We start from the raw sequence: 15204 nt of genomic DNA, 5'->3' as shown, positions 1-15204 counted from the left end.
CAAGAGAGTCATGTATGTATAGAAATAGCTATAGATTCCGACTATTTACAAAAATTTATATTATTTAATCATCAAACGACATTATTTGATTGTGGAATACTTTTATCTTGACAAAATCATTATGGAACCACAAGAACAATCAGTGAAATATAATTAGAAAAATTTATATAAAATTGGTTATAAAACTTGCTACCCAACTAAACAGGCCCTGATTAATACAATCAAATTATGCCGTTTGATTAAATTCATGAGAGCTTACACGTATCAGGTTTGGTCCAACAATCTTTTGAATACAATGTTTTCAATATTCAAGTTCTTAATACCCTTCCTTCTTCATTGACTATCGTTTTATCGTTTATAATATAGAGTAAATAGACATTTTGAAGGCATTTATAAACACACGTGGAATGTATAGTAAGGCTTTCGTCATAAGTTACAACATCATATACATCAATTCCTAGACAGAAATTGTCATTGAGAATAGTTAAAATTGTATACATTATTACATATATTATACGACCAATAATAAATTTTAAACGTATCGGAAATCGCATTTAGTTGTTCAGTTCACTTTCATAACACGTAATTACGTAGATATAGACATATTTCATCTTCAAATGAATTTTTATTATAAATTAATTATTCTGGATAGAAATTCCTTAATAATGATATCTTAAGAAACAAATAATATATTATAAAAATATTAAAAGAATAAAATATATTAATATACATTATGGCAAGAACATAATTGCTGCAATACTTTGAAAATAATATTATAAAAAAGTAGTGAAAGATAAACGTTAATTTAATAACAGGCACAAGCATTCTAACACTATATGAATGACACATTAACGATCGATATCTCGTAAAACTATCACATCTACTATATAAAAATAAGTCGGGTTTTCCTTCCTGACGCTATAACTCCAGAACGCACGAACCGATTTCCACGGTTTTGCATTCGTTGGAAAGGTCTCGGGCGCCGTGAGGTTTATGGCAAAGAAAATTCAGGAAAAAATTCTGCAGAAAAGCGGGAAAGTCATTTTTCACATACAACCACCTGGTGGCGAAACGGAGTTCGCCGGGTTTGCTAGTTTATTATAAACATGTATGACAGCATATACAGTCATTTTTAATGCAAATTTTTCATATATCTTCTGTATTTAAATTTGCCTATGATACAAAATTAAATCGTTCTTGTAGTTTATATATACCATAGAAAAAAATAAATACTTAAATAAGAACAAGACGCATACTGTATAAATATTCCATAAATATAAATAGTATAAAAACCCTTGGTAACCTATTAAACCACAAAGTTCGTTACGTACGATACAAAAAAAGTCGTTGTTGTTGTTTAGTTGTGTGGGCAAGCAAAGCGAGCCATATACTATTCCAAAATCTACGAATTTTTTTGAACTCTGTGCTGTTTCATAGTCTATTTTTAATTAGAAAATTTTAGTCAAACAAACAAAAACTATAGATATCATTGACTAATATCAATTTCACTAAAATATTAACCTTACTTTAGAAAATAAATATTAATTACCAATAAATAATAAGCATTAAACGATAAATACCAATTATAATTCTAAGATCTAAAAACGAAGTGATTACGGTATTATCAATTATTTTATATGAATCAATATTACCTTACATGCTACAATCCAAATCAAATAAATAATTATTCGTTTACGGGCACAGATAAAGTTACAAGAAAAAATTAAATTCCAAAACTGCTAAAAAATATTATTTTCGACGGGCTCACAGTATAGACATGAATGTCAATACGATATTTTTGTTATATCTTTAAAAGATACAAGAAAAAAAGACTTAAGATAATACTTTGTGCCTTCGGTAATGATTTCTAACCTTACGAATATTGTCAATTGAACCTATATCAAATTAATTATTTCCCAGAAATAAAATTATAAACCTAGATTATGAACATTTATGGTCGTATAAAAAATGCTTATAATTCACACATTATACTATCAATACAACACACTGCAATTGAATATTAAAAGCTGTTTTTATGTAACCATACATGTGTATGTATAGGTAAGGAATATGAAACGAAATATTTGAGAGCAGAATTTCTCGAGACATTAAATACAGAAAGAACTTCATGACCATAAACATAAATACATATATAATGACTGGCTATTGTTTATTTTAAAATATAACGATATAAGAAAGTTCGAGGTTATTTTATATCGATATAAAACGAGCCCTAAAATCGTTTTGTTTAATTACCATATTAAGTAATATGTCATAAATAAAAACATGAAAAGTCAAACATCAAATCCATTTTTATACAATTTATAAATAATATTTTTAAACTCCTACAAATTGTTACAGATCGAGAAAAGCTAATCTATGCGTAAATATCTTCATTGTAAATATTTTAATCATCTATTCGCTACAAAGGTAAATAATATTATCTTTTAAATATTCGATCTTTTTATTATTCAATTCCAATACTATTTATGTATATCATAATTATACAAACAAGAAGTTTTGCATGATTCTATAATCATACAGAACTTGTATAAATTTTTTCTATCAAGGTATATTATATCTTATATACATATAGCACAGAACACAAATTATAAAATACAGATATATACATAGACCTGAAAAGTTTATAGATTAGAATTTGAAATGTTTCAGTTCATTTAGTTACAAATAAATACGAACATGAATATACTCCAAACCTGTTTAGGAAAGCCGACTAGAACACTGGTCACACAAGCACTTAACATTATTACCATATAAAAAAAACAATAATGAGTTTCAAGCATATTCATTATTCAAAAGTTATTATTATAATATAGTGATTATTAGTATAATTGTCACGTAAACTCTGATCGAACAATAAATATAAATAGCTGATTCAGTTCGCAGAGTATTTCTCCCATACAATTCCGTTAAACACGCGCAATAAATAAATAAAGCAAAACATCCTATATAATACACCAATTATTAATTTATTATTATATTTAAATATAAATAGTTAAATCACAGATGCTACATTTCTTTAGAAATAGTTCCCTTACCTACGTATCCTTCTTACCAATAACGAGATAGACATTCATATTGTCTTTGCCTTTAACATACACGCTGCCGCGTGGCTCAAAGTCATATCTGGTTGATAAAATGGGAATACAAGCCTCTCCCACCTGTATTCTCTTCACTACCCCCGTGGAATCCATCCGAGAAGCCATATTCACAGCGTCTCCCCAGATATCGTAATACAATTTTGTTGTTCCAATAACACCCGCCGTCACATCGCCAAAATTATATCCTATACGAAGAATGAAATCGAATTCGAGTAAATCTTGATTAAAATTGTCAACAACTTTTTGCATCTCTAAAGCGAAATCCATTAATTGATACAGATGCTCGTGAGATGACTGTGAAGATTGCCTCAAGTCCGGATTTAAGCCACTGGCCGCCATAAATGTGCTACCGATCGTTTTGATTTTCTCAACGTGCTGGAATTGTGGCCTCTCCAACAGTTCATCGAAATCGGCTATTAGTTCATTGAGAACGCGGAGGTATTCTTTCCCCTTCAAATATGACTCGTCATACATTTCATTAAAGTTTACTATACTGGCGAATATGATAGCGACGTCTTTATGATTTTCAGAATATTTCGCCGTGTTTTTCAATTGCTCAGCGACGTGGCGGGGAATGATATTATGCAACAACCAATCCGCTTGATTTCTCATATTTTGCACCCGCTGTTTATCGCGATTTGCTACCACGTTACTATAGAAACTGAGCCGATAGCTGATTTCGAATTCTCTGTTCAAGAACCACACTAAAATTAACAATAACGCGACATCCAAATACAATTCTTGCAAATGCATTTCATGTTGAACAGCGTTAAATACATTTGTACTGTTACCTTCAAACAATTCATCTAACAGCATAGTAACATTTAAGAGTGAACTATTTTGAGCAATCAGGTTTAAAGGTGTAGAATTAATATCAGAATTCAAAAATTGAGTATTAACTTCGCGGCAACCTAATAACGAAAGGAATAGGAAAAGACCCGCATATAACGTAACAAGAGCGTTTTTTACGAGCCAACTCATTTGTGTGAAGTTACAAAAGTGTACAATACTCACATTTAATAGGTACACATAAAAAGACTGTTTGCCTTTTAAAATAGTTAACGTCGTGTTTTGGCAAGAAAAATTCACTAGAACCGCTAATACGGGTAGGCTTATTAATAAACTCCCAGATAAATGCCAAGGATACCAGTTTGATAGTCTCCTGAATACTTTTACAGATCTTCTCAAAGTCGTTGTTATATCTTCGGGGTCGCTTTTCGTCCTCCATTTTAAATAGTGTCTGTATACGCATAGTGATATGGCCATCGTCTCCATTGTTATAAACAGAATAAACCAGCCTATTGAATATCGCCATTCTTTGTAAACAATTACAATAGAAGCAGCAACAATTAGGAATATAATTAATGACACAAGAATGTCTAGGGCGGTATTATATCGCGAGGTCGTGAGTGTGGGTGGAAAGTCTTCGCAGTCGTCACTTCTGTGCGCCTTATCCCGATAAAGTCTCTCCATTTCTGGTTGTTTGAAGAACAGTGTGAGCTTATTGAGGGGGGGCTGGACGAAATAATTGATTCCGGACCTTGCGTTATCTTGAACGCATCTTATTAGTTGAAGATCGGATTGTTTCCTTAGTTTCTGTAAGGACTGGACTTGTTGTTCGTTAAGTGGCGCTGGAAGCCTCGTTCTAGATGGCACATCGTTGAGAGAAGATTGGCTCGACGTGTAGTAGCCGGAGACGCGGTGCTGCATTATATCGACTTGGGACGTTGCCAACGAAACATGATTTAACGCGAAAATCTGAAATTTTCACAAATTCTCATTTGATAAACACGGACACGACTTATCTTCATTATGATTAGATATCTAAATATAAATCTCAACAAGTTCACGGCTAATGTAAATATTTACACTACGAAATGTTTCTTTCGATACAAAAATAAATATGCAGTGTGAATTGTGCAAGCATTCCAACATTTCGGAGGAGTTTGATTTATTATTTTCGTTTCACTTTTGCCAAGATTTATAACCCAAGGAAGATACGTATTTGTTCTAGTGTCGTGAACAAATAAGATAACTTATTCTGGTTAAATGAGACCAACACACTGAAGGTTCTATTAATAGAAGTCTACAATTGCTTATCAAATATTTATATTATTATTTTTAACAAAGGTTATGCTTTAAATATAGCTTACCTAGTAAATTGACACCGTTATGACGAAAAGAAGAGTTTAATACTTCATTTCATCTTAGTATAAGATATAATGAAGTATTAAACTATACTAATCTATACTCATATTATAAATGCCCATACACCAAAAGCGAATTTGATGAAATTTGGTACTTTTTTGTAGTTTCGAACCCGAGAAACGATCCTTTTCTTCCTTTTCCACGCGGGCTTAGACGCAAACGGAAAGCTTGTATCACTATAACCACACAATGTCCAGATAAACCTTAAATTCAACAAGGAGAACAAGTTCCTGATTAATTTTCGGAGGTTTACAAATAATCAGGATGAAGAAAGCGCGATTAACCTAAAAAACTCTTCAGCTATGCCATACACAAAGAAATAACGTATATCGAGTCAGTTCACATTATTATCTCACCTGTTGTTGTATACTAGATCGCCTGCTCGTACTGCGGATCCCAGAATCCTTGCGACTGTTGACCGAAGGGCACAAGCTCACGATGTCATCCGGCGGCCGCACTTGGTTGGGCGGGATGGAAAGATTCAACTTGCGTTCCTTTGGCCGGATCAGTTCACCTTGGGTGGCCAGAGTCGAACTACGAGCGCGACTTACCGGTACCTGCTGTGAGATAAAAGACATAATTTAAAAACGCCAAACAACACGCTTATTATAGGACCAACTAACAATTATCTTAATATCTGTTATACAAATGACAGAGTGTACGTAGACAAGTCATTTAATACCGGCAATTCTAATCAGGATAATGAGATAAACTCATGAAATTAATATATTGTCATCGAACCTTGTTATCAAGGATAGAAGGAAGGTGTACAAAGTTTGAATTAAATCTGTTCATTTTAGGTGGTGGTCAAATCGAGTCTACAGGAGTCGGTTACATACAACCATATAAGTAGAGCTAATGAAAACGTGTAAAAATATAACGATAACGGTTATTAACTATAACTAAGAGACATAAAAAGATATCAAGCACTTGACCTGCATCCTTTAAAATACTAGCTGGAGCCCACTACATCACTCACGTGGTGGTATCGTTCAATAGTAGCCTACGTGCTTATTCAGACTAAAATCTATGTATAATACACGTACTATAACAATCAGGCTCATTATAGCCTATTTAATGATCATTGTGAACAAAAATTTAAATCGCCTTTAAATTGACTGAACTTGATCATTTAAATGGGGCCAAATGGCTAGGACCAGCTTTCAATTAAAAAAAAACATAAAAATCGGTTCATTCAATAGTTTATGAAGTAACAAATAAAAAAAATACATTTGACAACTGATAACGTCCTCCTTTTTTTGGAGTCGGTTGAAAAGAGTAACAAATATATACTTATCGATTCTCATAATTTTTTTCATTTATAAAATGAGTAGGAAGTAGAAAGTGGGAAGTATATGACATTATATATCATACAAGGATCCTGTTAATTAAGTAAAATGAGTAAAACACGACGCTTCGAGGGCGTGGTCGTTTCGGGGAGTCAGTCAGGATTAAATAATATAATGAGTAAATCGCGTTTAAAATCCGATAAAAGTCTTTCATTTCTATAAATAAAATTAATAAATATATACTTTAACATTTTTGAATATTATTAATTAAGAGTTACATAAGCAACATTGAAGCGTAGGCGTTTATACGTCCATAAAATAGAAAATCTATCGAATTTATCGACATTTAACGTCTTATGGACTGTAAAGATTTCAATGAATATTTATGGCCATCATCTGTGAAAATATTTGATGACATACGTAAGCTTAATAATTATTAGAAATATAAGTGAATTATCATAATTATCAGAATTTCATACCGAATGATATATTGAATAATATGACAAAAAATTTGTTCAAATAACTGCGAAAAAAAATGGTGATTCATCTAACTTATGACCATACCGGCACCAGAAACACTTTTTTGAAAATTTCAAGTAAGGTCAACCTATCACGGTTCACTGGGGACTGGTGATATATACATATATATATATGAAAGACAGACAGACGAAAAGCGAAGTCCCATCGCAGGGTCCCGTTTTTCATCTTTATGGACGGAACCTTCAGAAGCACACGCATAAGCATGTACAGTTGAATTGAGCTACAATTCCTGTTTAGAAGTCGGTTAAAATAATAATTCGACATAAAATGCTCTGGTACTTTTATGGTTCATAACTTCTCACTATGTCAAATTGCGATAAATTGGCTCTTACCTAAGCCAAATAGCCTAATACTATAAAAGCTAGGTATCTTTCAGCATATACACCATTGCCTTTACACTCCTCGTTAAATTCAACCTTCACATAAATAGTTTAGTGCGAGCGGGCCGTTGCTACGTTCACATTATCGTATGGGAACTCGGTTTACTTATCCTACCACCGCCACATAAATAAATTATAACCAAACACCTCCAGCAAACTTACCTCTATATTAGGTCTTCCATATTGAGACCTGTAGCTGCTACTTCTTGCGAAAGGTGACATATTACTTCTAGACTGACTCAAATACGAGCGAATATCAATAATTTCCTTTTCGAATAATGCCATTTCTTGATTTCGAATGCTATTTATCTTACTGCTGCTAGGTAATGGTCTGACGCATTTTGCATCATGAGATTCTATCACGATGGGCACTTTGTGATAACCATTATTAGATTGTATAGCTGCGTCGCCGGATTCCACGAAATGTATGGTTTTATCACTGAAGTTCTGTTTTTTCATTTCATGTAGTGGAGTATCGGAGTGTTTTCTTAAGAACTTGGGCACTTTCCATTGCTTTATTTTGTTCGTGTATTTACCACAGCTCCCTGGAATAAAAATAATCGTGTCAAGTTCCAGTTTAATTGGCGTTCCGCTTTATCGAGTTCTTCAAATCCCACGTCAATATTCCCGCCTAATGAAAGCAATTACTCTTGCTCCCATGATATAACGATTTATTATTATTTGTAGGTAATTGTACTGACATACGATCAGAATGTCGTAACGATTTCGCAGATATAATACGTTTTGCAAATCATGAACAAAATTGGTATACGGATAAAATAAATCACATCCAAAATCGACGTAGGAATCCTTCAGATACGATAACTTAACTGACGGTAAATACATTTTACGTTAATTATAAACAATTCACAGTTCACGTGGGATTACCGGGATAAACTATTCCACAATCTTTAACGTTTCTCAAACTATCTTTGTGCCAAACATCAATCCAAACTGGTTCAGTGTCTTAAGCGTGTAGAAGAGACATACAGATAGACAAAATTACTTTGGCATCTATAATATTAGTAGCGATTTGCGAAAGGTAAATGATAAATTCTAAGATGGCTGAAATCGTCTTAATAAAAGTTTCCATCAATCGACCTTTACATAATATTTATGCTATTTGTCTGTATGTATCTGTTTGTCTATCCATGACACTTTCATGGATAAACTACAGTACCGATTTGATTGAAAATTAGAATGAACGAGGTCAAGTATACCTATACTCCTTTCATTTAAAAGTATTTCAATGGCACGAATATATATGCATTTAATGTGAACAATTAATCATTACATGAAATATCTACTAAAATTTATAAATAAAATGCATATAAACGTAATAATTTTGCTATCTAGATTCTAGAATATTGGCTGTTCACCAAACAAATACAACGTTAAATTTTACGATGATAAAACGATGCACACGAGTAAGTCTCAAACCATTATTAGATACTTCACTATTCTTATATGGCATTAATGAAATAAATTGATAAATTACAAAGTAAATTTTTATACCAATTGGCAATCTCGCAGATATATTTCTTAAGGCTTAAAAATAATGAATTTAGAATGCAAATCTTAAATGTACTCTTAGTTAATTCGCTTAGATTAAAGTTTACTTAAACTAAGATATTATAATTTTTTATACATTTTAAAAATTGTGAATGTTTATCTTAAAACAGAAAACGAAAAGTCACTTTACAAAACACTAAAGACATTATCAAATTCCAGATCACTTATCACATAAGAGTTTAGACAAGTTGGTTACATGCTACTGATCGAACAATCACTTAACATGTAAATATCAACTACGTAATACAACTAGGAAAGTATTGTACATCATACCGTCAGCAAATAAATACAATTTTCCACTAAACCATCATTTGGAAAAACTTTACATCAGCGTATTTTTATGCTGACCGTATCGATAGCGGCTTATTAATTATTACGAAGTGTCGTCACTGCACTGAACGTTAATTTGTTACAGGAAATAATAAAACTCCAAGCTTTGATTATTATCAATAAACAAAATTGTTTCCGAGAATCTTTCAACGAGTCACGGCTTCTGTTTTTACAAGTACATGTTACATCATTAATTAATAATAATTCTTTCGCATCAGGGCAATAATAAATGACCCGGTTTATGGGAACGCGAAAACGTATTTCTCCTTCATCTTTATATAAGAAGGCCCTAGCGGCGTGGCCTGGTTACTGGCGGGTTTGTTGTACCGAGGTATACACGTATACGTAATGAATTACCAAAAATAGTCCTTTTCAAGTGTTTTGATGCAGATTTATTAGGATATCGGATATTGTTTGTTTTGCTCAATACGTTCGAGTTTTTTGTTAAGTTAACATATGCGTCACACTTTACACACTTTACACACTTTACACGAAAAACTGTTTAATATCACCGATACGATTTATCCCTCTTAGCATGCCTGAATACCTTCAACATAATGAACAGTCATTTTAAAACAGTACTATAGTGCAATACGGAGTCAATTAGAAAATTGCATATTCAGTGTAATGTAATGATAAATATTACAAATTTTACTAATATTACACAATTATATAAAAAAAAACTTTCTTTATGGTCTCGCTAACATACATACTAAAAATATTTCAATGCTTTTATTTTAAATATGAAAACGTCAAATCTCTAAATCATTTAGTACCAAACATTTAAAAAATACACCAGCATCAAATAACCTTATTATAAGAACGTAAGGAGATATTAAGCATGCGGTCAGTGACAGGCCATCATATAGAACCTAGCAGCTATTTATGTGGTCAAACAATAAACGTTCATAATATAACTCATGAATACGAGCACTCGATGACAGAGCATTTGCATATAATTTACCATTGTTCACGAATAAGCATGTAATAGCAAGGTAATGGATTCTCTCATAATAAAAACATTAGCAGTCATGATGCAAAGAGCATCACCTTCTAGCAATTAAAGACGCGCTATATCTTATCTGTGAACATGACTTGTGCTACTGATAAGTAAGTCTTCATAAATAAAACTCTGGTCTTGATTCCGATATAAGGTAAACATTTATGTTCAAATAAAAGAGATTTAACGATTGGTCATGTCCCTGATAACAAGTCAATGGTATACTTAAATTGTACTTGATTGTTTAGCCGAATTCTGCACGAGTTCCTTTGTCTAAAACGAATATTAAGTAGTAATGTTCGAATTGAAATACATAGATGAAATACGTCTATTCTAGTCAGATCTACTTATATTTAGTGTTGATCGTAGATTAGTGTACAATCAATCACGAAGACTTTATCAGACTTCCGATTCGATTCGTTAGGTATAAATTTAGTACGCGCATGTAAACAGCGATCGTGTATTATTTCCTTTTCCACAAGAAATCACAATTCTCAACCAGAAACAGCTTATTGAACAAAGTAGCCACGTTTATTCGTTTGAGCAAATTTCCGTTATAAATCCAAACAATTATTTCTGAACAGAAACCTAGGACAGGTCCTATTCATACGGTAGGTATCTGATACCATAATTTTAGTATAAAAGACAACTTAATTTAAAAACAATGCATTTATTACAGAAATCGAAACTTTTACGATTAAATATTTATTACCTGCTAATATGGTGTAATAAATATAGAGTTAACTATTTCTGACTTATTATTTTTGCTGTATTAAGATATATGTATCAAATCACACTAGTCAACATATAATCAAACATTATATTAATTTTAAGTTTAATAGCGGAATCCTGTGTTGTTCATAATTCAATGATCGGATTTAGATATATCGCATTAAAGATCCAAAATTTACGTTCTATCAAATAATAATAATATATTATAATATTCACAAGAAATACATTTATTTACTCACCTATGGAAGTTGGACTTTTCGATGAGTTATCGTTTCCGTTAGCAAATCTTTTATCCCGCTTATCGTCTAATTCCGTGTCGGAATCCAATATACTGGGTAATGAACTGGCTTTATTGCGAAAATTAAAGGGGCTCGGAGAGAGGAAATTGCTTGAGTATTTGGCATCGGGTTTGTTTGGCTTATCGTCGCTCGATGCATCACTAGTCTTAGCGGAAAGTGGCAGCGGCGAATGACTGATAGAGAGGACTGATTGTGGGGAGGCTGCGGGGGATATAATGAGCCGTAGGTTCACGGGATTGGAAGGGCTGAGACAGTTCTCATGGTCGTATGGAGAGCTAAACTGACGGCCCTCTATGAAATACGTTTTATGACCTGCAATTACAGGGGACAGTTAGAAATACACAATCTTTGGACGACATTCCTTTGTGTGATAAATAAAATGCTCACCAAACACTTCTTCTCCCTCCTCTAAAACATAGGAGCCTCCGAGAAAGCGGCTTGTTTCTTCCGATATGTGGACGCGACCAGGTTTCCCAGTAGACTCCATTTTATTTGCTAATGTAACATCGTTGCTCCATACATCGAATTTAAACCTACGAGTCCCGACTATCCCGCATAGGACGGTTCCCGTGTGAACTCCTACTCTCATGTTAACACCTTCACCGCGCTCCCTATCAAATTCCTGTATTGCTTCTATCATACCTGCAATATATAACTCTATAAATGCACAATAAATTGAAAAGGTAAATTAACGGTCCATAAAAAAAGATAGTTATGATGCCAAAGTTTACAATACCATAACTGTTTGCTTTGCTGTAAATATATAAACCGATCATAGAATTATAGCATATGGATGTAACAAAGATCGAGGTCAACTCAGCCATTTTATCGGTCGATGTTACGATCGATATATCAACGAACTTTTCCATGCAAAGAAAAACAAACATGTACATTGTTTGTAAAATAACTCTGCTTTTATGTTTTAATGCTTTTGTTACTCACCAAGACCCATTTCGACACAGCAGGTTGCGTGATCCGGTCTGGGCTCGGGGCAACCGGACACACAATAATAACAGTCTCCTAAAGTTGAAATCTTTTCACATCCATGCACTAAGCATAACTCATCAAATTTTTCAAATAGGTCATTCAATATGTTTACTAATTCTTCAGCCCCTTTGTTACTAGACATTTTCGTAAAGCCAACAATATCAGCAAATAAAATGCTCACATTGTCCATAGAGCTCATGTTGAATGGTCTAAACAAGGATTTAATATCAGATGCTCCTGGATGAGATGTTCTGGGTTGAAGTGGATCATGACTTTTCGATAAAGTTTCTGTATCCTGCACTTGCTCCTCCATTAACCAACTGGCCAGCTTTGGCGGCATGACTGAATGAATCATTTTCTCCTTCAATTGTTTCTCCATTTCTAATTGTCTTCTCACCAATAAACTTTGCCCTACTTTCATAAATGTGCCTCGCATTCTTACAAATGTCATAAGATAGATATGTACACCAATAATATGAACACAGAGATGAAGTAAAATTCTCACTAACATCCCAGGATACTGCCATTCTTGTTCAGATAAGTGCAAAAACACATTTAATGTCTCAAATGCTATAGAATAAAGAAGTCCTATAGATACACAAGCAAAGAGGGGCAGTGGGGTCAATGTATATATTATCAAAAGGATTTCAATGCACATAGTAAAATGACCTGATTGGCTGATATCTGCAACCTGAGACGAAGTATCTATTTGGGTGGTGAGGGCAATCAGGGACAGGCTCAGTGTACACAGAGCAAGTGCCATTACCAAAGACAATCTAAATGTATAAACCTTATAGATTTGTGTGAAGGTAATGAATAGCATGACAGAAGTTATTAAAAGGACTCCAGCAAATATTGAACATAAAAATGGCCACTTCACAGTCACATCATTCAAGCCAAGAACCACAAAGTAGATAAACCATGTTATGGAAAATATCAAAATGTATATAAGTGCAAATCTGAAAAGGAATAATAAAACTTATGAAAACGACACAAAAAATGTCTATAAAACAGGCAATATATAACACAAATAATTGTAGATACATGCACTTACCTGAATCGTAATCTTATCTGCCTAAATGAACTGCTTCGGTACTGCCCTTCGAGTATTTCTGAGTCAAATCTAGGGTTCCACCATGTTCCTGGTGCAGCCCTTTCAAAGGCAATCGGTATACCAAAGCCACAGCAATTGGTTGTTGAATTATTATGCGCCAAATATGCTTGCACATGTGGCGCCAACCTGATCTGAGCGTCCTCTCCTTCAGAGCATTCAACATCATGCTTAGATTCAAAATGTTCAGAGGCTTCATTGCAACCCATGCATCCACTATGAGCACTCATTGTCATCAATTTGCATCACCAAAAATCCATTGTTTTCAATACATTTTGGATATTATTTTGAAAATTTTCACAAATTATTACTTAAATCGAAATTAGCAGTGATGTCGCGGCGCCTAGCTCTGTAATCATACTGATTGATATCTAGGTCATTAGAGTCATCACTAATGGCCAAGAAATGTAAACAAAGATATACAAATTTTCATATTAGCTATTTAAGTTAAAACAAAAATTCGTTTCTCGTCTTCAGCTTTGTGATACAATATTTAGTAAGTTACTTGACAATAAAAATATATATTTTTAATAAATGCCTATTAGGCTAGTGGAAAGATGCAGCAGTTTGTTGTAATATGCAACTTTTTCATTACAAAACGACCGATACAGTTTGCATATAGTATTTAATGTAATTGATATTATTAAAATAAATTTTGAAATGCTTTAAACCCTATGTAAATTTATTAAAGTCCAATTTAAAATTTCCATATAATTGAAACAATTCGATCTGTTATCGATACTAGAAATATACCTTTTATTATAACTATTGACCGATATTTTTTTTTTTTTATAAAAGCTAATTTAATTTCAAATAAATAATAATTGCTATGTTGCTAAACTCACCATTTTAAGACCAAGGTTATAGGTTTTTGTGAAAGAAATCACCTTATTGAACTATATTAATAAAGATTACACTGATCGAAACAATAATAATATTTTTTGAAACCATAACATTAATATATCATACTGTTAACACTGTCCAAGCTTAGATTCTTTTAATAATCAAGAATTCGCGAAATTTTTATGCCTGCAAACTACAACATCTACAACAAGTAGTACTTCAATACTGACGTAAAATGTCTACACTGACAATTGACATCTACAATGTAAGAAATATTAAAAGTCGTAAAAAAAGTTCTACAAATATCACAGATTAAATAATGTTAGCTAGGTAGATACTACTTTACCACTAAACAATAATATCAATGCAAGGTAGGCATTTGGTAAGTATGCGTTATGTTAGTTTATCATAAGAATTAAAATAAAAAAAACTAATGTTACAAATCGTTTTGTGAATGTAAAAATAAAAAATAATAAAAGACCCTAAAGGTATCTGTGGCCCACTAAGATAGACTAATAAAGAAGTATATGTATGGAAAAAGGATTCTTTTATAGTTTTACAAGTATATATAATATAATATATGGTATATAATTCTTCATGCTTCTAACCACAGATTAAGTATTAAAATATTAACTAAAAACATAAGATAAAATCCATGTTAGAATTATTGATTGTACAAGTAAGTCTAAAAATGTAAAACAAAAAGTTTATAATCTGTCTCATACTTTAATATATGTAATCGGAAAATACTTTTCTTTTTAGTAACAATAGCAGAATAATGAGCTAAAAAT

At 32.5% G+C, this 15204-nt stretch overlaps 1 protein-coding gene across 3 annotated transcripts; it reads right to left on the bottom strand.

Annotated features, from left to right (window-relative positions):
* Nucleotides 1-1420: 1420 nt before the first annotated feature.
* On the bottom strand, nt 1421-14652 carry LOC119833421 (adenylate cyclase type 9). 3 transcript variants are annotated; one of them, XM_038357415.1, is made up of 8 exons: nt 14416-14652; nt 13514-13930; nt 12415-13418; nt 11860-12114; nt 11413-11784; nt 7702-8084; nt 5687-5890; nt 1421-4880 (listed from the first exon to the last, which is right to left on the bottom strand). In XM_038357415.1, exons 2-8 carry the CDS (start codon nt 13804-13806, stop codon nt 3060-3062), a joined length of 4332 nt encoding a protein of 1443 aa, XP_038213343.1. In that variant the 5' UTR covers nt 13807-13930; nt 14416-14652; the 3' UTR covers nt 1421-3059. The 3 variants fall into 3 exon arrangements, with proteins under 3 accessions (XP_038213343.1, XP_038213344.1, XP_038213345.1); XM_038357416.1 differs by having other exon boundaries at nt 13514-13919; XM_038357417.1 differs by having other exon boundaries at nt 13514-13919; nt 14540-14652.
* Nucleotides 14653-15204: the final 552 nt, after the last annotated feature.

The sequence above is a fragment of the Zerene cesonia genome, chromosome 17 (genome assembly GCF_012273895.1).
Source record: "Zerene cesonia ecotype Mississippi chromosome 17, Zerene_cesonia_1.1, whole genome shotgun sequence".
Classification (NCBI taxonomy): Eukaryota; Metazoa; Arthropoda; class Insecta; order Lepidoptera; family Pieridae; genus Zerene; species Zerene cesonia.
The sequence above is the reverse complement of the archived record's forward strand: the minus strand, read 5'-3'. Positions and strand labels throughout refer to the sequence as shown.